The 24,877-nt window shown below is 39.9% G+C and overlaps 1 protein-coding gene across 2 annotated transcripts in view; it reads right to left on the reverse strand.

Annotated features, from left to right (window-relative positions):
• The window catches only part of snx29 (sorting nexin 29), a 504,385-nt gene extending 479,508 nt beyond the window's left edge, over positions 1 to 24,877 (reverse strand). For both annotated transcript variants that reach the window (XM_078559132.1, XM_078559133.1), the window contains exons 1-2: positions 24,719 to 24,877; positions 5,714 to 5,778 (exon numbers count right to left, since the gene is read on the reverse strand). In XM_078559132.1, the coding sequence (XP_078415258.1) occupies positions 5,714 to 5,778; positions 24,719 to 24,725 (72 nt within the window). In that variant the 5' untranslated portion in view covers positions 24,726 to 24,877. The remainder of the gene's footprint in view (positions 1 to 5,713; positions 5,779 to 24,718) is intronic.

Here is a 24,877-nt window from a genome sequence, read left to right on the forward strand (position 1 = left end):
AACAAGGCACAAGTCAGGAATGTGATGGAATACTCTCCTCTTGCTTGGTTGAGTGTAGCTCCAACTACATTCAAGAAGCTCAACGCCATCCAGGACAAATTAACCCACTTGATTAGCGCCACATTCACCACCTTAAACATTCACGCCCTTCACCATAGTGGGAGCAGTATGTACCACATACAAAATGCAGCAACTTACCAGGCCTCCTTCAACATTACCTTCCAAACCCACGGCCTCTGCCACCTAGCAGGGCAAGGACAGCAGATGCATGGGAACATCACCATCTGCAAGTTCCCCTCCAAGACACACACCATCCTGACTTCGAACTATACCAATATTCCTCCATTATCACAGGATCAAAATCCTGGAACTGTCTTCCAGCGGCTCACTACCACCTTCTCAAGGGCAATTAGAGATGGGTAATAAATGTTGGCCTTGCCAGCAACACCCACATCCCAGGAACAAATAAAAAAGAATTTTTTTTGTACAAAAACAAGAATGAAATACCAGAAAATTACTCCAAAAAGGACTAGGATTAAGAAAACACTCCACAAAAGTGTTGTCTTCTCAGGGGTCCCTTTGATACAGCCTGAAACTACAACAACTTTAAAAAAAAAACTAACATGTACCTCCATTCTATATAACAATAACACTTCAGATCAAGGCAATTGCTGTACAGATGGATAATTTAGAAATATTTCCTGTTTCTGCTCCTGAAGTGACCAGATTCTTGAGCTTCCTGCATGCATTACGAGACATGGAAAATAGTGGCACACAGGGAGAAATGGGACAAAATTAAGAAAATAAGAGGTAAATTAGAAAAAGTGATAGAAATGGTTTTTATATTCTATGATACTTTTTCCACATTCTATTTGATAAACGTGTCCTCTTTTTGACTCGTCATCTGCTACAGAATAAATTACCTCTAGAGAGACCCATTACTCTGGAAATTTTATTTAGATTATATGACTGAAGGCATGCCGTTAGACAGGAAATTGTAATTTGACTCTGGTTCTTTTTCATATGCAAACTTGAGCTGAACATTTTTTCGGTTATGAAGCAGGATTGGGTAGTTGTATTTTTTTTTATGCAAGACAAGATCGTAAGTCATTTGGCCCATCGAGCCTGCTCTGCTACTCAATAAGATCATGGCTGATCTGACTGTGGCCTTAACTCCACCTTCCTGCCTGCCCTCATAACTTTTGATTCCCTAATAAATCAAGAAGCTAAACTAACTCGGGGGGGGCGAAGGTTGTTGTCATGAAACTATTAATATATATATATATATTATTGGAAAATATTTTTCTTTCAAAATAGAGGTTTAGTCTGTGGGTGTGTCTTAATTGGATTAAAGCCAACTAGTCTGGGTGCTTTGATGTGTACTAGTTTTGATATGTAAGAGAGATAGGGTGCATTTGCATTGTTTGAATCGAGCATTCAAGAAGTGGGGTGAAAACTACCACTTAGCTAGCAGATACCAAGCAATATGTTTATATTACTAATAAAATTGGTACTATGAAAGGGGTTTTGTTGTTAAAAGGGGGAGTTCAAAGAGGCTGGTGATACAATGAGAATTTACATTCAATGAGCGGTGCTAGGTATAACTTCAGCAGTTGTGTGTGTGCAGGGCAGAGGAAATGTAACATCAAAGCAGCTGTGAGCCTACCACTATCGCCACAGGAACCAAAGTGAAAAGAACCTTATTTTGAATTCGTAAGGCGAAAATGCTTTGCCTGGTGTCTGGTTAAGTCTATAGGCTGCTGTTGCCTTAATGGAGATTAGTTTGGGAATTTGTTAAAAGTTATGATAGTAGTAATTTGTAACCATGTGTATATATATTTTAACTTGTGTAAATTAATAAAATGTTTTATTTAGTTTAATGTAAAACCTCGAGAACTGGTGGTCTGATTCCTGAATTTAGAGTCACATCTCAAACATAACACTTAAAATTATAGACTATGACAGTTGTTTAAAGTTTCCCTCTGGAATTTTTAAATAACTCAGCTCTACCAACTGCATTGGTCATAACAGTTATTGAGAGAGTAGAATGGGGCAGTTGGGGATGCGATTCATAAGGAGGCAGCAAAAAGTGCCTCAATTGGCCCTTCAGAAAATGTAAAGAAGCACAGAGATGATTCAAGCCAGGCATCGTGACAGGAATGGAAAAAAGCCAAGGGCTAGTGAGGCATTAGAGTTGGGACTGGAGAAGAGGGACAAAGTACCAAAGAAAGAAGGAATCAAAGATGGCATAATTGCATGTCAGTATGGGTAAGAGACTAGAGAAATTGGGGTTGTTCTCCTTTGAGCAGAGAAGGATAAGTGAAGATTTAATAATGTTCAAAATCATAAATAAAGAGAAACTCTTTCCAATGGCAGATGGTTCAGTAAACAGAGGACATAGGTTTAAGGCAATTGGCAAAAGAACCAGAGGCAAGATGAGGAAATCTTTTCTTACACAGCAAGTATGATGATCTGAAACATCCTGCTTGAAAGGGTGGTAGAAGCAGACTTCAATAAATACTTGAAGGGGAAACATTTGCAGGGCTATAAGAAAATGGGATTAATTGGATAACTCTTTCAAAGAGCCATTTTCAGGCTCAAAGGGCCCTTTCTGTGCTATATCATTCTATGGCATATACAGAAAGAAGAGACGTAATGGGATGGAGTCCAGATTGGCAGTTGAAATGCGCACATAACAAAAGATATTGCTGATCGTTTGTTTGTTGCCATTATCACGCACACCACTTTTTCTTTCAACAATCTCAACTGTCATCTTCTACCCATGGAAATTACTACAGCCCTGGTTTCCTTTCTAACATTCTCTTAAGTTTCCTCTCTCTGGTCTTGCAACTGCCTTGATACAGCAGCTACACTCACCCTGTTGTACTGCTCCCTCGTTGCTGCTTACTAACCCAGACACACAGTAACCCCCCCTCTTGGCCGCATGTCCACCAAACTATTCATTGCCTCCCTCTCCTCAAACTCAATCCTTCCTTCAGGACCAGTGCCATAATGCCACATCTCGAAAATACACCTTCAGTATTTTCACTCTCCCCTAGTGAGTTGTCAAACCTTACCCTGCCTCTCTAGCATAACTGAATATTAATTGTATGTCAATTGTTGTTAAATATATACAAGCGGGGGGCATTTATTGGGTTGTTACTGGAGCACATTTGAAGTGGCATTTGGTGTAGTTAAGTTATGAGGTCTAACTTGTAACGTTTCACTCTGTGAATAAATCTAAACTGAGTAAAGTCATCACTAACCAACTGGCTATCAGGAGTTTAACAATGAACTTCTTCATCACCCAACTCGGAGTCCAACTTTCTGAACCCTTTCAATCTAGTTACTGTCTTGCCCACAGCACGGACTTCCTCAGTCAAAGTCTAACCACTGGACTATCCTTCATTGCTTGACTTGACCACTCGCCTTCAAAACATTCAATACAAACCAACCACTGCATCTGTCTCCACCATCTCTCCTCTGTAATCCATCAGTTTCACCTGCTTAGTTTGGTTCCACTCCATATCCCAACAAAGCTAGTAAATTCTGTGTTGGCTTCCCCTTTTGCCCACTCCACTACAATGGATGTGATACGATCATACAAAAACTAAGACAAAAACGGACCTACCAGCCTGTCTCATAGAGCTATGAAAACTAATGCATTACAATGCAGACAGATTCCCCACCTCATCTGGAGTCATGTAGTCTCATGAGATGAAAAAAAGATAAAAACCCAGGCTAATTAGGGAGGAAAACAAATCTGGAAATTTCCTCCCTGATCTCTTTAGACAATCAAAAGTAGTCCAGGAGGCCAACCTGGCCCTGATTAACGTTACAAAGTACCTACCTCTTATACAAGGTGACCTCCGCCCTAACCAGAAACAGGCCCAGTCTTTGCTTTAAGAAATTCAGCAAATCAGCACATACTGCACAAAGCAGCACATCGTTCCACAGATCCACTATTCTGAGGGGAAAAAAAACCTCCCAACATGTAATTCAGCCCATACATAACTTGTAAGAATGACCCCATCCATCCTAACCTATTTAATTTGAACCTATGTGTCTACACAAGCACAATCTAGGCCAATGCATTGATTTGGTCTTCTTCAACAAATCCCTATGTGGCCTCATCCCTCCCTAATCACTGCAAATTCCAACATGACTGTGCTTCAGCATGCACACTTCCACATCAGCCTAACACTTCTTAAACTTTCTCTGTAAATCATCTCACCTTGCAACCTCTCCTCCTTCATCCAATAGATTTCCCAGAAAGTATCTCTTCCATCATGTTTCTGGTTGCCATTACTAACCATTCTCCCTTCACTCATTGTTGCCTCCCTGGAGCCCTTTGAGGTATTTTACTATATTAGTGGCATAGTATAAATGTCAAAATTGTTGGTGTCTTTCACAGCTTTGATGTGACAATCTGTCCTATTTTTGATACAACATGACAGTGATTCAAAAGTAAATTTTGTAACACTGCATGGCTGTTCCAAAAAAGTTTAAGTACTTAGAATGAAGAAAATCAAGATCCATACTGTACCCCAAATCCGACTGGAAACCCAATTCTTATCGATTTTTCACATTCATGAAAGAACACAAATAAATTAATCCAATACTCTATGAATAGCACACTCTGTGGAGAATCATAAAAATGCAACGATACTCTCACAAGAGAGGGTGACCCAATAATTTAATTAGAAAATTATCTTTGTATCCATATGTAAATAGTACATTATAAATAGTGCCAAATGAAACTATCTTTTGTAAACACACAGAAGTTAACTTAATACGACAAATATGCTATATTTCAATGTGGAAATTGTGAAACACTTAGTTACTGTGACATCAGGAAGGCAGCATTTCACAGAAAATACTTAGCACTTGCAAGACAAATAATCACATACATTTTAAAAATCATTACCACTGCCCTAACATTGCAAAAAATGCCTCAAACACATTTTCTATGAGCTGGTGAAAACATTCCATAATTTTCTGCAGCACTAGAATTAGGGGTTACACAGTAAATATGCACTAAAGTTCTGAAAAGTGCTTGTCTCATTTAAAGTTAAAGCAGATATTAACACAACTCTGTGGAGAGTTAACTAGGCAGGGAGATTTCAAAATTCTGCATCAGACGTCCTTGGATCAGCTTCTTCTAACCAATAACAGTCAAAGCACCTGTGTTGTGAAAAGGTTAAGGTGACATCTGGGCTTTTATTGAAAATGATTTAGGAGTATGTGCCTGCATGTTGGCAAATGTGGAAGCTTTAATCTAATCAACTGCATGACTCTGATAAGATAATTTAACAGCTTGTTGTTTTATCCACTTATATGGAAGGTGGTGTTGAAATTGATCACTGATTGTGTTAAGAGTCCTGCCGAAGAGTTTCCACTTTGGCATTAATCAGTGATCCGAGCATAAATTGCACTAGCTTTGAAAAGTGAATTTTGGGTTGAAGTTTCCACTAAAATTTATTTGCATATTGCCCTATGTAAAATCTTCAATGAATCAGCGTTTTAGAACTTGGCACAGTCTGCACCCTTGGGAGTAGGTCTATTTTTTACTTCGTGAAATATTAACTTCTGTGTTTTCACCAGAGATACTGGCTGACCTACCTAGCATTGCCAGAATTTTCTGTTCTTATTAACCTGTAAAGTACTTTCTGGCTTATAAATGAACCTTATTGCAAAATAAAGTTTAATTTACCTGCTTAACAGCATCGAGAAGTCTTTCAAGCAGAGACTGCCTCCTACCGTCATTTTGTTGGGACACTGAAATCAAATTAAATGTTCAGAATTAGATGCAAACTATATTATGGTCATTGAGTTATAGAATCATAGGATGGTTACATTCCAGGAGATGCAAGAAAGCTTTTCCTCATCACCATTGCTTCTTCTGTTAATCACCTTAAATCAGTGTCGCCTGGTTCTCGATCCTTCCATCTAACTCTTTCCATACACCTCATGGTTTTGAACACCTCTATCAAATCTCCTCCCAACCTTCTCTTCTCTAAGGAGAACAGCCCTAACTTCCCCAATTTATTCATGTGACTGAAGTTCCTCATTTTTGGAACCATTCACATGAATCCTTTCTGCACCCTCCATAATGTCTTCACATCCTTCCAAAAGTGTGATGCTCAGGACTGGACACAATACTCCAGTTGGGACTGAACCAAAGGTTTTATACAGATTTACCATATCTTCCTTGCTGTTGTACTCTATGCTCCTATTTATAAAGCCCAGGATCCATTTTTATCCATTTTCTCATCCTGCCCAGCCACCTTCAATGATTTCTACCCATATACCCCCAGGCTCCTCTGCTCTTGCAACCCATTTAGAATTGTATCCTTAATTTTATAATGCCTCTCTTTGTTCTTCCTGCCAAAATGAGCAGCTTCACAATTCTCTGCATTAAATTTCATCTGTCACTTGTCTGTCCATTTCACCAGCCTAACTATGTCCTTTTGAGGTTTAACCCTCCTCTTCTTCATCCCTCGGGACTAAGAATGACTTGCTTCTATTCTGCTCTGATGGGTTCTTAGATGGCTACTAAGTCCAGTGAGTTATCTACAGAATCTGCCACACGTGGGGCAGGTGGTGCTTGAAGTGCCAGGCACATTTGGAGGTTCATGCGCTCTCTCTAGCACCTCGACTTCGCCTTTGTGCCCCTGACAAAGCCTGTCGATGTGTTTGTGTTTGGTGCCTTCCCAAATAGATCTCCACCATTTTGGATGCTCACAAGCCAGCGACTCCCATGAGTCGGCGGGGATGTTTAATCTCTTCAGGGATGCTTTGAAGACATCCCTAAAGCATTTCCACCGTCTTCCTGGGAGTCTCCTGCTGCAACTGAATAGAACAGTTGCTTTGGTGTCAGGCATACAAATGACATGTCCCAGCCAGCGAAGCTGCTTTTGAGTGATTAGCACCTCTATTCATGTTGACTTGGGAGAGGACACTGCTATTGGGCCACCTTTCTTGACAATGGATTTGGAGGAACTTGTGAATGCACCACTGATGGTACTTCTCCAATGCTTTGAGATGTCTGCTGTAGGTTATTCAAGTCTCCAATGCATACAGGAGCACAAGGATCACTGCTGCCCAGTAAACCATGACCTTAGTGACAGACTTGAGATCCTGGTCCTGAAATACTCTTTTCCTCAGTTTAAGCCAATATATCCCACAGTTCAACATACTTGAGTTTCGCGGCATTTGCAAATTTTGAAATTGTGTCCTGTACACTCAAGTCTAAGTCATCAATATATACCAAGATGTTAATTTATATATAATAAAATCATCATGAAAAACAGGCTACTTTCTCATTCACCTTTTTTCTTTAGAGAACACACTGCATGCCACTTTTGCCTGCATAACACTAACTACAGTTTAAATAAGTTCATGGCACAGCCGATGGTAAATGCTGAGTTGTTCAAATTCCAACGGGAAACTTGAAACAACTGCCACAACTCGTTTTGCAATTTGTATAAATTTCCGAGATGCATGCCTTGAATTCAGTAGTAATAAGACCACCAAGTCTTACAGGTTTCTTTCAAAACTAAATTAAGCATTTATTAATAAGAGAAATGATTTTAAAGCACATACATAGATCTACAAATTTCCATGATAATTTCTAAATCCCCGAATTAATCTGACTCCCACTTATACTTTCGTTAAGGCAACAATAAGACACAGATTTTAAAAGACCCAGGCAAGGTGACACACAATGTCCTGAACCAGCCAAATTCAAGGTGAGTTTTCTTAACTTTTGTTCTGTGAAAACAGCAGCTTGAGGAATAGACACTGAAGGCTTTTCAGATCTTAAAAATGCCTACCCTTACACACACTTTCGGTCCTTCATACATATTTTCCCTTTTGAATGCAAATTCCCATTGTTTCACTATGTCTTTGGACTTTACCTTTCTGATAATAAAAATCTCTCATAGTACTAAGTTTTACCAGTAAACTTTGGGAAAAATAAACACACTGTTTCTAAACTTCACCTGGCTAGGTGACACATTTCACCCCTCCTTTGAAAACAAGCCAATCTGGTTTATTTAAAAATGCAAATGTCCTTTTACACCTTACATTCTAAACTTGCCCCATGTTTACCATGTTTACATCAAAGCCTTCAGACCAGCTGCCTTTAATCCAATTAAGTCTCTCCCACACAGACAAACACAGATACCATTACTTTACAATAAATTCCAATAACATTGAGATTTATTATATCTTCCTGACAATAATTAATGTTATATGAAGCACTTATTTTCAGACATCACTAAGTAAGGTGCTAAATAAATACAAGTCTTTCTTTTCTATCAGACTTTATGGAATTTAAGCAATATTTCTGGCATAGGTGACGATGGATGTTATTTTAAAAATATTTTTGGGAATATGGTAGTATTCTCTAAAGAAAGCTCTGTGTGTGTGTGTGTGTGTGTGTGTGTGTATGTATGTATATATGTGTGCGTGCGTGTCCATAATTAATTAAACCGGCAGGGGGGAGGGTTAGTAAAGACAGCTTATCTGTGGGAACTGAGAGATGGAAGGTAAAGGTGTTAGGTTCATGCATTTGTGAGGTTTACAAGTATATAGGTTCGGTACAATTTGCATTATGAGTTAAGAAGGGACCTGACTTTTCAGCTGTTAAATTTCAAAAGCAGGTTTAGTGTTTAATAGGTGGGTATCCATTTACCAAATCAGGCAGAAGACATTCTGAGAATCACAACTGTTTTGTTAAGCTATGTAGTTCAGTACAAATACCAGTTTCCACTCTTCCCTTCTGGATCCTTTCCCTATCCAGAAGCAAAAACCCTCTGACTAGGGAAAAACCTAGCTCTTAAGTACAGGTTGCCTTGAGCATCACCTGCTTTCAATTCACTCTGAAGCGTGTCCCAATTTACTTTTAAAGGGTCCTGCATTTCTAACATTGTCATTGAGAAGTGACAAGGAACTTCCACAACTTACAAAAGTTTCATAAGTAAACAAGGGAAGGTTATTAAATTTTATTTGATCCAAAAGTGGCAGCAATAGAAAAACATGAAAAATTTTTATATTTTGGAAAAGTTGAGTTCAAAGAGGTGCTTAGGGCAATGGAATTTCAGATGAAAGGGGAAAAAGATATTTAAGCCGAGCTGTGTGGCTGTGTGGGGGCGATGTCCCACAACCAGATCTGTGCTGGGAAAAAGTGTGAAAGTTGTGAATTTGAAGCAGCCATCGGGTTTTCAAGCCAGGAAAGTCTTTGTTTTCAGAAAGCAGTCTGTTTCTGAACCTTTCTTTTCGATTTCCACAGCAGAGCTTTACTAAAGTGACAGCAGTTTTTGCCTTGGATAGCATTACTGGATTTTTATGGTTAAAAATCTATAAGAGAGCCGTTGTCAAGTTTACTTATGTGTTCTGACTGAGTGGGTCTTTTGGGGGCATGTTTTGTGAGACTGTTTAACTGTGCAATTTTAATCTTACATGTTTAAGTTTTTATCTTATTATTAATAAATCTTTTAATGTTAAAATCCTAAAAGTGTTATTGGGATTCAATGTTTCTGGGATCAGTAGGTTTCTCCTCACTGTCAAAATACAATAAAAAAGGTTATGATCAGTACGACAAGTTTCTCTCTGGGATTTGGCTTGCTCAGCGAATAACATCGGTTGTGGTCATAACATATATCCTTTGGCTCACAGCAGGCAATGCTTTGGAATCACTGCAAGTTACATATTTCAGCATCAACAGTTCAGTAACATAGAACAAGCAAATATTATAGTAACAGAATTAAGTAGACAGAATACTTGATTCCAGGTTTCTGCCAATAGCTTAGGGACCAAAGTCAAGATGAATTATCCATTCCACTTTCTTCTCCTCAACCACTCCACTGATTACTTTACAAAAATGATGCAAAAACATTGGTGTGAGTATCTCAATGATTCACTATTATCTGAATATATACAATAAGATGGTCAACTAGTATATCTGATTTAAATGGAGTCATGACACAATTCTATCAAATTGTTTCAAATACATTCATGTTGATGATCTTCCCATGCAGTAAATTCCAATTCTCAAACATGCTGTGGTGGAAGTAGGATGAGCAACCAAGTGCTGCACCACAATGATCGAATCACCTCCAACAACTCTTGTACAACTTTTAATCAATTCTTACAGCAGAGTCTAAGTCAGCTCATCACATGCTCAGCCAGAGGCCTCACAAAAATGCAATGAAAATATTCTTACACTAAGAATTCTGACTTTTAAATCCCTGCTTATGTTGCAAATAAACCATGCGTGAATTGATATACAGAGCTGTCAAAGATCAAAAGTTTCATTAGGAGAGTTGAGACAGCTGGAGCAAAACACAATTTAACCAGTTTCTTCAACCACAACTTCTCTGAAGCTCACCATTCCTCTAATTTGTCTCTCGTGTGTCACCCCACCAGTAGAGGTAACCAGCCACATGCTATGGAATTCCTTCCCTAACAGAATGTAGGGTATTTCTTAAATGGTAAGATCACAGAATCACAGTGCCCTTCGGCTCATCGAGTCTGCACCAACACGTAAGAAACATCTGACCTACCTACCTAATCCCATTTTCCAGCACTTGGCCCATAGCCTTGAATGTTATGACGTGCCAAGTGCTCATCCAGGTACTTTTTAAAGGATGTGAGGCAACCCGCCTCCACCACCCTTCCAGGCAGTGCATTCCAGACCGTCACCACCCTCTGGGTAAAAAAGTATTTTCCTCACATCCCCCCTAAACCTCCTGCCCCTCACCTTGAACTTTTGCCCCCTTGTGACTGACCCTTCAACTAAGGGGAACAGCTGCTCCAATCCACCCTTTCCGTGCCCCTCAATCTTGTATACCTCAATCAGGTCGCCCCTCAGTCTTCTCTGCTCCAATGAAAACAACCCAAGTCTATCCAACCTCTCTTCATAACTTAAATGTTTCATCCCAGGCAACATCCTGGTGAATCTCCTTTGCACCCCCTCCAGTGCAATCACATCCTTCCTATAATGTGGCTACCAGAACTGCACACAGTACTCCAGCTGTGGCCTCACCAAGGTTCTATACAACTCCAACATGACCTCCCTACTTTGTTCCTCAGAACTTCCTAGTGCCACGCCGTTCATTGAAAACTTCCTTGTCAAATTACTCCTTCCAAATGTATCACCTCTCACTTATCACGGTTAAATTCCATCTGCCACTTATCTGCCCGTTTGACCATCCCGTCTATATCTTCCTGTAGCCCAAGACACCCAACCTCACTGTTAACCACTCGGCCAATTTTTGTGTCATCCGCAAACTTACAAATTCTACCCTGCACAAAGTCATCTATGTCGTTTATATAAATGACAAATAATAGGGGACCCAGCACAGATCCCTGTGGTACGCCACTGGACACTGGCTTCCAGTCACTAAGCATCCTTCTGTCATCACCCTCTGCCTCCTACAACTAAGCCAATTTTGAATCCACCAATCAGATATGGGGATAGTGTGGGAAAAAGGCATTGAAGTAGATGATCCGCCGTGATCATATTGAACGGCAGAGCAGGCTCGATGGGCTGAATGGTCAACTCCTGCTCCTATGTTACTAACCTCCAACATCCCAAGACCACTCCATCTCCCTCTCCTCCTTTAAAAAGATCCTAAAACCAATCCTTTGACCAAGCTTTGAGCTCTCTCCTCCTAATCTCTCTTGAGTTTAACATCCATTTTTTTTCCTTACACATCTGTGGAATGTTTTTCAACATTAAAGGTGCTATGTAAATACAAATTGTTGCTGTTTCTGGAAAATGGGTTTGGCAGCTCAATACAATGCCCAGCTGGTCCAAGCTTTTAATCTTGACTGGGCTTCAGTCAAACAAAGTGGCACAACAGAATGCTGCAATTAAGAAATTAACTTTGGAACACCAGAGAGTTCCTAACCCCAGAAATATCACAGGAAAACTAATGGAAACATGGAAAACCCCAAAAAGACACAAGAGATTTCAGAGTCTTGCACAATTTACCAAAAATAGACTGAAAATATCAATTATGGAAATAAGTTGAATGGCTGGAACCGCAAACTTCTATAATGTACCGAAGAACAGGAGAGAGATTTCAGGAATTAAGAGTTGTTCTCTACATGCCGGCAAATTCTTATTTACACTGCCAACTACATGTCGATTTCAAACTCCAGACCAACCCACAATGAAACTAACTACATTATCAAGGTAAAATCCAGATCTAATAGGGTCACGGGAAAGCTAATGCAGACATTTTTAGTTAGTTCCAGTTTAAAGTACATTTAGTCCTAAGGTAGACCTCAAAATAAAGCCACATCAGGCCAAATAAGGTACAATGTACACAGGACTTCCAAGTTCATCGACACTTCCACTCAAATATTGCTCATCATAAACAACTTATAAACAACGTCCAACTCAAAACGAAGGTAGACTTCAAAAATATTTATGAACACATGCTGACCCATTGAGAGACGGTGGAAATTTCACATATTCCACCGAATCCAGAGGATAGATTGCAGGACCATGTCTCAGTTTACATTCTTGCTTAGTCCCAGCCAGGCCAGTAAAATCTCACCAGAAGCAAAGTTTACATGGAACAGCATTTGTGTCATGAATATAGGAAGACTTATGTGATGTGCACAACTGCACACAAATTCATGTCAATATTGTCTCAGCAGCAGTGGGTAGGGATCTGAGTGTTGCTGGTTCATCACCAATTTGCTCTTTTACACTGATCCAGAGGGGAACAAGCACATATAGAATGTCTGAAAACCCAGAGATGTTAGAACTGGGAGGATAGCAGATTAGCTTTATGCTACAAATTTAGAATTGCTGGTCACAGCTCTGATTTAAATGCAGTAAATATACTTTCATCCTTTGAATCAGTTGCTATTAAATATATTTGTTGCCAGGTTTTACTTGTGTTTAAAACTTATTTCTTGGAAAGACAGAACTGAAGATTATGGGGTCCCTGAAGAAAAACATACAAAGTTTAAATTCAAGATGGTGAGTTCCTGTTTTCAACTCACCAAAACAAAGTTAGATCGAATGCCCCACACTCCCCGATCAGTTGCTAAGTGAATATTTCAAGATTGCTTTGGGTTCAGCTAGTACTAAAATAACCCTTGCCCTGAACTTCTTTGCTCCACATCAAAAGAGGTGGATTACTTTGTGTGCAATGTGATGTTATTTAGATGGAAAATAGCACCCCATCTTATTTCTTGGGAAAGATGCTTTTTTCAAAAATGCAGACATTTCAAATAAGAAACTATGCAACTCATCATATCGAAGAAAGAATCATCATAAAGAAAAGTAAAACTCTAAAGCAAAACCTTGCATTCATCATCAAATTTTGTTCCACTGAAATTCTACATGCTATGATACAAGTAACTTTTGCACCTCAAGTGCCAGGCAATAACCATCTCCAAGAAGGGAGAATCTAATCATCTACCCTTGATGTTCAATGGCATTACCATCGCTGAATCTCCCACTATCAACATCCTGGGAGTTACCATTGACCAGAAACTGAACTGGACTAGCCATATAAATACTGTGGCTACAAGAGCAGGTCAGAGGCTAGGAATCCTGTGATGAGTAACTCACCCGCTGGCTCTCCAAAGCCTGTCCACCATCTACAAGGCATAAGTCAGGAGTGTGATGGAATACTCCCCACTTGCCTGGATGAATGCAGCTCACACAACACTCAAGGAGCTTGACACCATCAAGGACAAAACAGCCCCTCTTGATTGGCACCCCATACACCACCTCCAACATTCACTTCCTCCACCACTGACATACAGTGGCACCAGTGTGTACCATCTACAGAAGCACTGCAGCAACTCACCAAGGCTCCTTCAACAGCACATTCCAAACCCGCAACCTCTACCACCTAGAAGGACAAGGGCAACAGATGCATGGGAATGCCACCACCTCCAAATTCCCTGCCAAGCTACATACCATCCTGATTTGGAGCTATGTTGCTATTTCTTCACTGTCACTGGGTCAAAGTCCTGGAACTCCCTCCCAAACCGCACTGTGGGTCTAACTACACTACATGGACTGACTGTTTCACCACCAATTTCTCAAGAGCAATTAGGGATTGGGAATAAAAATGCTGGCCTAGTCGGTGACGTCCACATCCAGTAAAAGAATTTTTTAAAAATGAAGAATATTTATTCAAATCATTGACCTGCAACAAACATCAAGATAAATCCATTGACTGCTAAGTTCAAGACAACAGAACCAGTTCTGATGAAAGATCGTTCTACCAAAACGTTGGCCTGGGTCCTGCCATCAACAGCAAAGCAGAGGGGCCTGCCACTGACTACATTCAGAAAACTTTTTTGTAGGCTGCAGCCAGGGGGGACGGGTTTGGGGATTAAAAACCTCCTCAGAATAGATCTCTTGAATTAAACTTTCATTGAGCCAGGCATGAAGCAATAGCTTCATTTTCTTTATATTTATTTGTGAAGTACCTTGGGAAATGTGTTTGTTACTAGCATCGTTGTCCTTGTCACTTGTCTGGGAATGCTGAGAATGGCCTGTCAATAGATCACAGTTGCTAGAAATGGGTCCTTGCATGCGGTAATAGGATAGTGGTCATGAGTTATGGCATCATTCGAAGGAGCAGAGTGGATCCAAGGTGATTGAGCACTGGATGCAGTGTTAGGGTGTGGTGGTGGGAGAGCCAAAATGCACCAATCGATTAGAAAGTGGTCTTGTGGTCTGGGAACAGTAGAGAGAGGAAAGGGTCCCATGTTGCAAGGGAACTAGGATGGAGGAGCCCAGTGTGGAACACTGTGTTGGGGGTGCAACTGATCGTCTAAAAAGAGTAGAGAAGAAACATTTTGGGATCCTGGAGCCTTAAGGAAGAGAAACTAATTGAGAGATGTGGGTGTCTGGCTGTCCATCATCTGAAGAGTGGATGGAAGGATGCCAACGACAGAGGATGGGGGGGCAGCATCTGCCCTTATTTTGAGCAATGACTTCACCTTCGCCCTTGTAGATGTTTCAAAGGAATTATAAGCCAAATGTTCCACACTGGCTTGGGACCAAATGTTAATTCTTTGAAGTGCTTACGTGTACTTATAATGTATTTGACTGTATGGAAAATCAATACAGTTTGGTGCACTTTCAAAAACTAAGAAATTGTTCCAAGCTCAGTGCTGAGAAAGCAATTGGTGGCCACTCACTCCCAGAAAAGGTCAAATTGCCACATTACCAGCACTAACTTGTAAGTCATCTTTAAAGTGCTTATTGCAGTTTTTACTCTCAATTTCAAGGTCACACATTAATTCCGTCTTTTTAGCTATATTAACAACCAATTTGAGATAATCAGTTGATTTCATAACATGGCCCATTTACGTTTGGTAGAAGCAACATACATTCATATACAGAGACCCATTGTCTGCAAACAAAAGGAATATCTTCAAGTCCTTTTTGAATTAACCAGGAGCTTGGAGAGCCTATAATTCCTCATTGCTTTCTCTGTGGTAACACCTCAGTCACAGTCAGCTTGCCAACCGGTCAGCACTCTTCTCCTGCAGTATATATTGTTGTGATCGTTTGAAATTAGGCATTCTCGCAATTATCATGATGAGCACAAAGCAAAAAGCTTCTGCGCTGTAAAACGACTTTGACTCTCTGACTATAAGCGTCTTTATTTTCAACAATACTCAAATTCAGTCTTTCAGCATTAGTCATTTGGGAATAAGATGTCAAAAATGGAGAGGACTGCCTTTGGAGCAGATCAGGGATGGACTCCAGTGTGGAGTGATGCACAGTGGAACCCAGTACAAGCACCAGAACTGCAGGATGAATAAGGCCTGGTATTCAGGGAAGAATGAAGCTACTTTAGTAACAATAACCGCAGGTCAGAGATGTAAATCCGCAACTTGGAGAACCAGATCTGGAGGCAGTCACTCGGGATGAAGTACAAGAAATAAAGTTAAAAATGGGCAAGTTTTATGTCCGACAGAAAAGCATCCCAGATAAGCATGGCAGAAACATCATAGAGGAAGTACCCTGTTCACAAGTCATAACAGCAAAGGAATACTTGCATTTATGTGGCACACTCAATTCATTCCCAGCATGTTACTGTCTATGAAATAGTTTTGAAGTGTGGACACTGTTGTAATGCAAGAAAAATTGCATCAATTTGCAGACAGCAAGATCCCACAAACAGCAATGAGCTATGGGCCAGATAATCTGTTTCAATTATGTTGGTTGAGGAATGAAATAATGGTCAGGACTCCAGAAAGAACTATCCCACTCTTCTTCAAATTAGTGCCATGGGATATATTAATATCGATATATTTTATACTCTGCCAAAACCAAACAAAAATATTAAAATGCATCCAATGTGTTCTCCCATAGTAGTAAAATGGCTCATCTTATCAAGTCACACAAAACCCAGACGTGTTTTAGGACCGCAATAATAAACAAATTAAGTTGAATAGGTTTTCTACTCATGATGTCCTAATTAACTCACTCTTGTGGTGTCCAGCACTCATGAAAACAACAATTACACAATGAGCTTTTCATTATCTACCATGGTAGAGGTGCACCCCAACACCTTGGGTAGGGGGACATGATTTTCAGAACATTTTCTGGCAACGGTCACACTTTGAAAATGCCCAGAAAAGTGCGACTTTGAGGATGGTAAACGTTTTGAAAAAAAAACACCTTGGGTAGATAATGGAAATTGTCAGATAATTAATGATTGCAATGCTTTCAGCATACACTTCTACTCTACTAATACACCAGGAAAAACAAACAAGTATTAAAGTCACTGTTCATACATTGAGGAAAGGGTGAATCTGAAGCCAGTCTTTTCCTTAATCCAGGTTTATTTCCAAGACTACAATGTAAAGGCACAGGCTCCCCTTGGTTCCCCTTACATCCGTTGTGAACTGGTGTTTATACACTTGCAATAATTCCCTAATCTTTCTCCAACTGGTGGCAGCTGCACTCAATTACAAACTTAAAGTATGCACTCCATTACAGCATGATTCCAACATTAACAACAAGCACAATATAAGTATCAAGCGGAGTTTGATCTTCTAAAATTGTTGTTTACTTTAGACAGTAGATCAGCATTATGGCCTCTACAATGAGGTGACATCTTATGCAAAACTTTATTCCATGCGCATTCTGGAAGATAACTGCAGAATGAGTAGTTGGAGCACTGATAATTGGAGTATAGATTCATCAATTTCACATGGAAATGGAACACCTAAAACTGCATCGATTATTTTAAATTTTGTCTAACCAATGTCTAAAAATGTAGGTATTAGTTGTAATGTAGGTATTAGTGGTAATACTCTCACCTCTAAGTCACAAGATTGTGGGTTGAGTCCTACTACAAAGTGCATCAATAACTTAAGTTAAATTTCTAAGCTAGTGTAACCGTACTGAAAAATAATATATATGCAAGGTAATGCTAAGACAATACGACAACACTGAAAGAAAGACAACAACAATCCACCGCCATAGAAGCAAAGCTCAAACAGCCTGAGAAAGGCAGAATAGCCCAATGCCATAGCAGCCAATCTACTAATGATACTGTATATCTTTTCCTTATGGCACAAAAGAAGAGACTGAAACCTGGAATCTACCAGTAATACATTAAATGCCAACTTTAAGTACAATCTTTTATATCAAAAGTAGCTGTTAAGTTATTATAAAAACCCAGTTAATGCAACAATATTGTACATTTATATTACGGTCAGACATACGATAGTTTAGGTACTTCTGAGTGGATACTTAACATTGATCTTTTTTTGTAATATGGTGCTTTTAAATAATTTTGTGGTAGGTAATGTTTCACAATGTCTGGCACCACATTTGATGGCTTTAGTAAGCTGGAGTTGTTATACTCTAGTCAATGTAGTATTGTAGTTCTGGTATTGAATTAGCTTGGTTAATTATGACTGTCCCAAATACCTCAGTCCAAATAGCAATCTAAAAAAGAAGCTAATTTAAGAATATATATCAGCATTAAAGGTAAATCTCAATACTGTACAATTTTCCACTATGCACCTGTCAGGGAGGAGGAGGTTAAGCTAATTAATTAATATAGGTCACATATTGGATTTTTTAATACATTACTGGATCTCGCATTACATTGCCCACAGAACTTCTGAGGAAATAGTGTTGTACAGGAAAGTGGATATGGATTTTCAGATAGTGACAAGAAGAAAGCAATCAAATATTTGTTAATGTCCGACTGTCCCCAAAGTCTGAATGCATCTATTCAGCAGTGATTTATTTAATTCATCAATTTATTGTTGACAGGCCAGCTGGTACTTAAATCAACAAATGAATCACGACAAACTTAGGGAGGATCAAGTCAGTCAGCAATTTTGTATGATTACAATATTACAAGGCAACTAACTCACCTCCTGACTCTCCAAAGCCTGTTCACAACTAGAAGGCACAATCAGGAGTGTGATGGAATACTCTCCAATTGCCTGGATGAGCGCAGCTCCAACAACACTCAAGAAGCTCGACACCATTCAGGACAAATAAACCCACTTGATCGGCACTCCACCCACTACCTTAAATATTCACTCCCTCCACCACTGACGCACAGTGGCAGCAGTATGTACCATCTACAAGATGCACAGCAGCAACTCGCTAAGGCTCCTTCAACAGCACTTTCTAAACCCGCAACCTCCACCACCTAGAAGGGCAAGGGCAGCAGATGCATGGGAACACGCCATCCTGAACTTGGAACAATACCACTGTTCCTTCACTGTCACTGGACAAAAATCCAAGAACTCTTTTCATTACAGCACTGTGGGTGTACATCCACCAGATGGACTGCAACGATTCAAGGAGGCCCACAACCCATTCTGAAGGGCAATTAGGGATGGGCAACAAATGCTGGCCTTGCCAGCAACACCCACATCACATGAAAAGAATAAAAACAACATGGTCCTGTTTTTTTTTTAATTCATTCACAGGATGTGGGCTTCGCTAGCTGGGCCAGCATTTATTGCCCAGGTTTTAATTGAATTCACATTTCACCATCTACCATGGCGAGATTCCAACCCAGGTCCCCTGGATCTCTGGATTACTAATCCAGTGACAATACCGCTACGCCATCGCCTCCCCCTGCTGCAGCCCAATGGAGAAATCAATGGGTAGTACTTATTAATTGATGGTTGGCCCAGCGCCATGAAGCCTGACTACATTTCTTAAGATCACACTTATCTAATTTCCTGACTGACTTGTTACTCTCAACGTTCATATTAAGAACTGAATTATTTGTTTAGCTACCAGCTGGGGTGCAGCCACAAAGAATGATTCCTGGCCTTTTCCCACCAAAGACTGATGAATTTATTGAGGCTGCTCTGGGAGAAGATAGAGCTTTAGGTTGGGGATAGAAACACCAGCTGGACAAAATGGTAGATGGATCTGAATGAGTCACAGTCACATCAGCACCACAGTGCTCAAAGTCAGGTGTGACTGACAGGGGAATATTTATACAGGATTTTGCATTTGAATGTTGACATATGATTTGATTGTAAATGTCATCATAACAGTATTATCCAAAATTATGGCATAGGAAGAAAGGTGAATGTGGGCTAGAATCGCACAGAGTTGCAAGACTCTTAACATATTATACATTTCTTATTTGTTGGGAAAGGCTCTATGTTAATTTATCTCAGTACCAAGCTAGCATTAGATTAACTGCAGTTAAACCACACATTTGGCACATAGTAATGTAAGCAGTGCAATGTGACACATTTTTTAATTTTTCAGGTGATTACAAGAGTCTAAATGGAGCTAAAGGATCTCGGGCCACAGATACATAAATCAGTAGAGAAAATGATGCAAATTAATAAGGTCATAAAAGAAGCAGACAAACCTCTGCGGTTTGTCTTGAGAAGAATAGAATGGAAAAGCAGAGAAGTTATGTTAAGCTTACAAAGGGCCTTGGTTAGACCACATGGAGTACTGTGCACAGTTCTGGTCTCCACATTATTCAAAGGCACTGGAAAGGGGGCAAAAATATTTACAAACATGATGGGTTTAGCACCTCTGTTCTGATCTCAGGAAAGACTGAATAGGCTGGGGCCCTCTCGAAAAAAGAAGGTTGAGTAGTGATCTGATAGACCTTTAAGTTCATAAAGTAGTTTGATATGGGAGATGTAGTGATGTTTCCATTTGGGGTGGAGACCAAAACTGGGGACATATAAATCCAACAGGGAATTCAGGAGACACTTCTTTACCCAAAGGGTAATTAGAATGTAGATCTCGCTACCACCAGGAGTAATTGAGGAGATGAGCATAGATACATTTAAGAAGATGCTAGATAAACACAGAAGGGTGAAAAGAACAGAAGGTTATGCTGAAAGAGTTAGATGACAAGGGTTGGGAGGAGACTATTGTCGTGCATAAATGCCAGTTGGATTGAATGGCCTGTTTCTGTGCTATATATTCTATGTCATATTAGTCATGTCACCCTGCTCCCTTTTAATCAACATGTATTAATTAAAACTTGTACATTCAGAATACAGGGTAGTACTTAAAAAGTCTGAATTTTCTTCAGGCATTCCAAACAACATCATGCTGCTACTCAAGTCACACAGTTCATCAGGGTGTTATACTGCTATAAAAGTAATAATCTGAAGTCCGGTGCATAAAGTAAGGAGTTCTTTGAATATACAGGGAAAGCTTGCACTTCAGTACAACATTCTGAACAGCACTTATTCCCCAAACACAATCCAAACATTGAACAAACAATTGCTCACTGTCAAAATTTTTGGGAACAAAACTTATCCACAATTCAAAGAAGTTTTGTACAAGGAAAGAGGCCAAAATTAGATTCAGGCTTTGGTTAATGTTCTGGGATAAACTGATTGTCATTAAGTACCAACACATGGCAAAAATAATGCATAAACTGCTGTTACGTTTTTGGGTTTCTAGACCACATATTCTTTGAAACTTCAGCATCACCAACCTCTTCCATGAGCAGACCTCCCATCCCCTACAAACTAGATTATGCCCAACAATTCAATATCTAGATAAATGCAGTGAGAAGCTTTGTCACTGAAGCAAAAACAAAAAATGCTGGAAAAACTCAGCAGGTCTGACAGCATCTGCGGGGAGAAAGACAGAGTTAATGTTTCAAGTCCATGTGACTCTTCTTCAGAGCATCCACAGTATTTTGCCTTTGTCAATGAAGTCCAGTTTACAGGAATGAATTCTGTGTTACCAGATAATCCCATCTTCACTGGGAAAGAACATAAGCTCCATCAAACTGTGGCTCAGGCTATAGTAGAACAAGTTGTTTAACATTAAAACATGTAAACTAGCAGTATTCAGTCCAAACAGTATATTTATACCAGTATGACCGTTACCATTTCACCTCCAAATGTCCAAACAAAGTGACTTCTGCGCTCCCAGCATTGTTAAATTCCAATAGTTGTTTAGAAATGAAGGCCGAAACCAAGACAGACTCCTTCAGAGTTTTATTGCTCATCATAAAACTCTCCACAGACAGCACAAGTCTCAGCTGTTATCCCTTTTATACAACCAAATTAGTACTTAGTTAAACAGCCTAATAATTAGCAACTGAACTTCTTTGACTAAAAACAAAACTGCAGATGCTGGAAATCCAAAACAGAAACAGAAATACCTGGAAAAACTCAGCAGGTCTGGCAGCATCGGCGGAAAAGAGCACAGTTGACGTTTCGACTCCTCATGACCCTTCAACAGAACTTCTGTTGAAGGGTCATGAGGACTCGAAACGTCAACTGTGCTCTTTTCCGCCGATGCTGCCAGACCTGCTGAGTTTTTCCAGGTATTTCTGTTTTTGTTTTGAACTTCTTTGACTGTTTTCTTCCCTAACAAGCACAACATTGATTCTTGAAGCACAGTTGCCAACTTATTACATGGTGAAATGTGACCAAGGTATTAATTTAGCCGAGTCCCTCCGCTGGCTTCAGCCTGGCTAATAACTGTGTGAAAGTAAACAAATCCTCTGAAGGTGTCCCAAAACAAAGAACATTTTTTAAAACTGTATTCTTCATAACTATATTAGGTACTCAGCCATTCACAGGATTCTAGCACAGACAATGCTGTGGACCTAAAGGCACCATAACAAAAGAGGAGAAGGCAATATTACAACAGAAGGGCAAAGATATTTCATTTGTCACATTAAACTCAAAACACTGGACGTTATGTGACATTCAACAAATTCCGCATTGTCACTTTCAATATTAGAAACTAGATTGTGAACTTAATGATACAGCAATCATCAAAACCAGCCATATGCACAGTAGGCTTTTAAAATGGAAATACAAGTTCTACTCTCATTAAACATGCTTAATTGGAGTTTTCCTCAGCTCCGTTATCTTACATTCCTTCATGTCCTAGCAGAAAAAGCGAACAGTGACCAGCTTTTGGTCTTCAGCCAACGTTGCTCTATAACCAGCCACTGCCTGACTAACGATTGACGATGATGGGGATGCAGCCTCAGTACTTTAATGAGGTCTGCACTCCTTTTGATGCTGAACAAGCTGATTCTAGAAAGGCAAAGTCTGCCATAAGTGTCACACAGCCGGTGGTGCAGGATGATCTCTGCTGACACCTTGTTTGCAGGGCTGTCTGACTAACAAAATCTGAGTAAATAGCAACCTGCTAAGTGTCACTCATTTTTATTTAAAAATATCACCAGTCAATCTTATTCTTAACAACACCGTATGTTGAAATAGACAGATCTCATTTTCTCCAATGTTGACAACTCAAAGAGCTTAGTCTACATTCAACAGCTCTCCAGAAACATCCTGACTGATGATCATGTGGGAAACCCTCAGCACAAAATTATTAGCATTATGTAGTGCAAGTAAAGAATATCCATCTATATTTAGAATAGGCTCTTTCTAGGTCACAAATGTGGTATATGTTCCTTTAATAAAATGTAAATAATTTAATTTGTTAATAATGCACTTTAAACAGAAACAGAACGCAGGTTTAACAAACAAATGGTTGGTTACCTGTAGAATTTTCTGAGTACTTTGCCCTTTCTAAAAGAAAAATGTAGGATCCTGTAGTGTTATACTAAATTCGTGATAGGATAATCTACCATTTTGTATAACAATTCCAAAATGCTAATCTTGACAAAGTCAGGCAAGAGATCACATCAATAAATATCTGAAATTTAAAACATGCACAGAATGTTCCGATTTTCAGCGCCATTCAGGTGTGACCAAAAAACAAAATAAATTATACCCTCTCTTCCACGCTATTAGACGTCAAGCACAAAAAGTAATGAGCAAAATTTCCATTTATTAGAAATAGTGTAGTTTCTGTTCATGTACATCATTTATACACTAAGCATTTTTCAGAAAAATGCATTCAATATCAGTGTAGGTCACTCTGCATTATATGTAAAGGAAAAGCAACTGTTTTCATCCCTAGTGAATTGTTACCTGCTGCATTAACCACAATTGAGAGCAATGTGCAGCTACTGAAGCTTTCATTAACAGGTAAATAAACAGAATTTCCATTTTTCAAACACTGCTCAAATTCCTGGTACATTAGTTACAATGAACAGTGATTCCAAAAGCTGATGGCTTTATAATTACAGGACAGGAGACATGTTACCATCCTTTGTCTCTATAAACAAAATCAGGACAAACAAACAAACACAGTTGAGTAGGTTTAGTTCTTTTCTCAACTGTCAAAATACTTAGTTACCACGAGTATCGATGACAAACTCAGCAGTACAACACTGAACAATAGACAACTAGATTATCCCTGTATAAAGCAGGAGTTTCACTAAAATTAGATAATTTTCTTAAACAGGAAAAAATGCATATCCCAACAAGCTGCACGGAAAAAGTTCCTTAATTTATTTTACTTTGCTGTGAGCTCAAAGAAGTGAAAATCCCGCGGAAAACTGGCAGAAACAGCGACTGTGAAGGAAGCAGTTATATATCCGTAGCAAATCAAATCTTTTCTTTAATCGCATTAAACTGCTGCAAAGGAGTCGACTGTACTCCTCAAATCTCATGGCTTTGAAACTTTCTAACCAACTGAGTCTTTCCTTCTTGGCAAGAGCCCCGAATTTGTGAAACGGTTCCAGGCTCCTACAGTAAACAGCTCTTAAAAGTGCTTTGCCCTGGTTATGTAACTAGCGTCAGCAAACTCTGGCATCTGAGTTGCCAAGTGTGTGTGTGTGTGCATGTGTATGTGTGTGTGTTCTCTCTCATTTCCTGCAGAGTGGTCTTGGTCGCCACCAAACCCCTCCGGCTGACACAGCTTTTCACGTCATGTCCTCAGGCTTTGCTATTTCGATCACAATCTCCACTTGCAGGAAGTGAGTGGATTGGAAACACCGAGGTGGTTTTTTTTTTGACAAATTTTGCAAAAAGAAAAAGAATCACAACCAAGTAAAATGTGACCTGTTTTATTGAAAGGGGGGGGGGGGGGGGGAGGAGGGGAGCGATGGGAATGGTGAGGAGGAAGGGTCAGGTTTTTAAATAGAAACTCAATGGTTCTGCCTTTCCTATGATGAAGTTAATAATAATAATAATGATGATGATGGAAAGCAATCCCCAGCACAGCCTCTGTCAAACCGCCCCCCCAACCCCCACCCCGTTCCCCCTGGCGACCGCCGCGCTCACCCTGACAACCGAGCCGAGCCCAAAACAAGCGAGAGAGCAAAAAAAAACAAAGCACTTTGATCAACATGCTGCACATATTTACCGCTCATTTTTGCTGCCGTTTACCCCCAGACAGCGCACATCAGGCGGCGACGGGCTGACGCGTCAATAACATCCTGGCGGTGACGCCGACCCTCCACCATTTTCCGGCGCCGTCCTGCCGGCACGCATGCGTCACCTCGCCGCTTCCCGCGCATGCGTC

The sequence above is a fragment of the Cetorhinus maximus genome, chromosome 15 (genome assembly GCF_964194155.1).
Source record: "Cetorhinus maximus chromosome 15, sCetMax3.hap1.1, whole genome shotgun sequence".
Taxonomy (NCBI): Eukaryota; Metazoa; Chordata; class Chondrichthyes; order Lamniformes; family Cetorhinidae; genus Cetorhinus; species Cetorhinus maximus.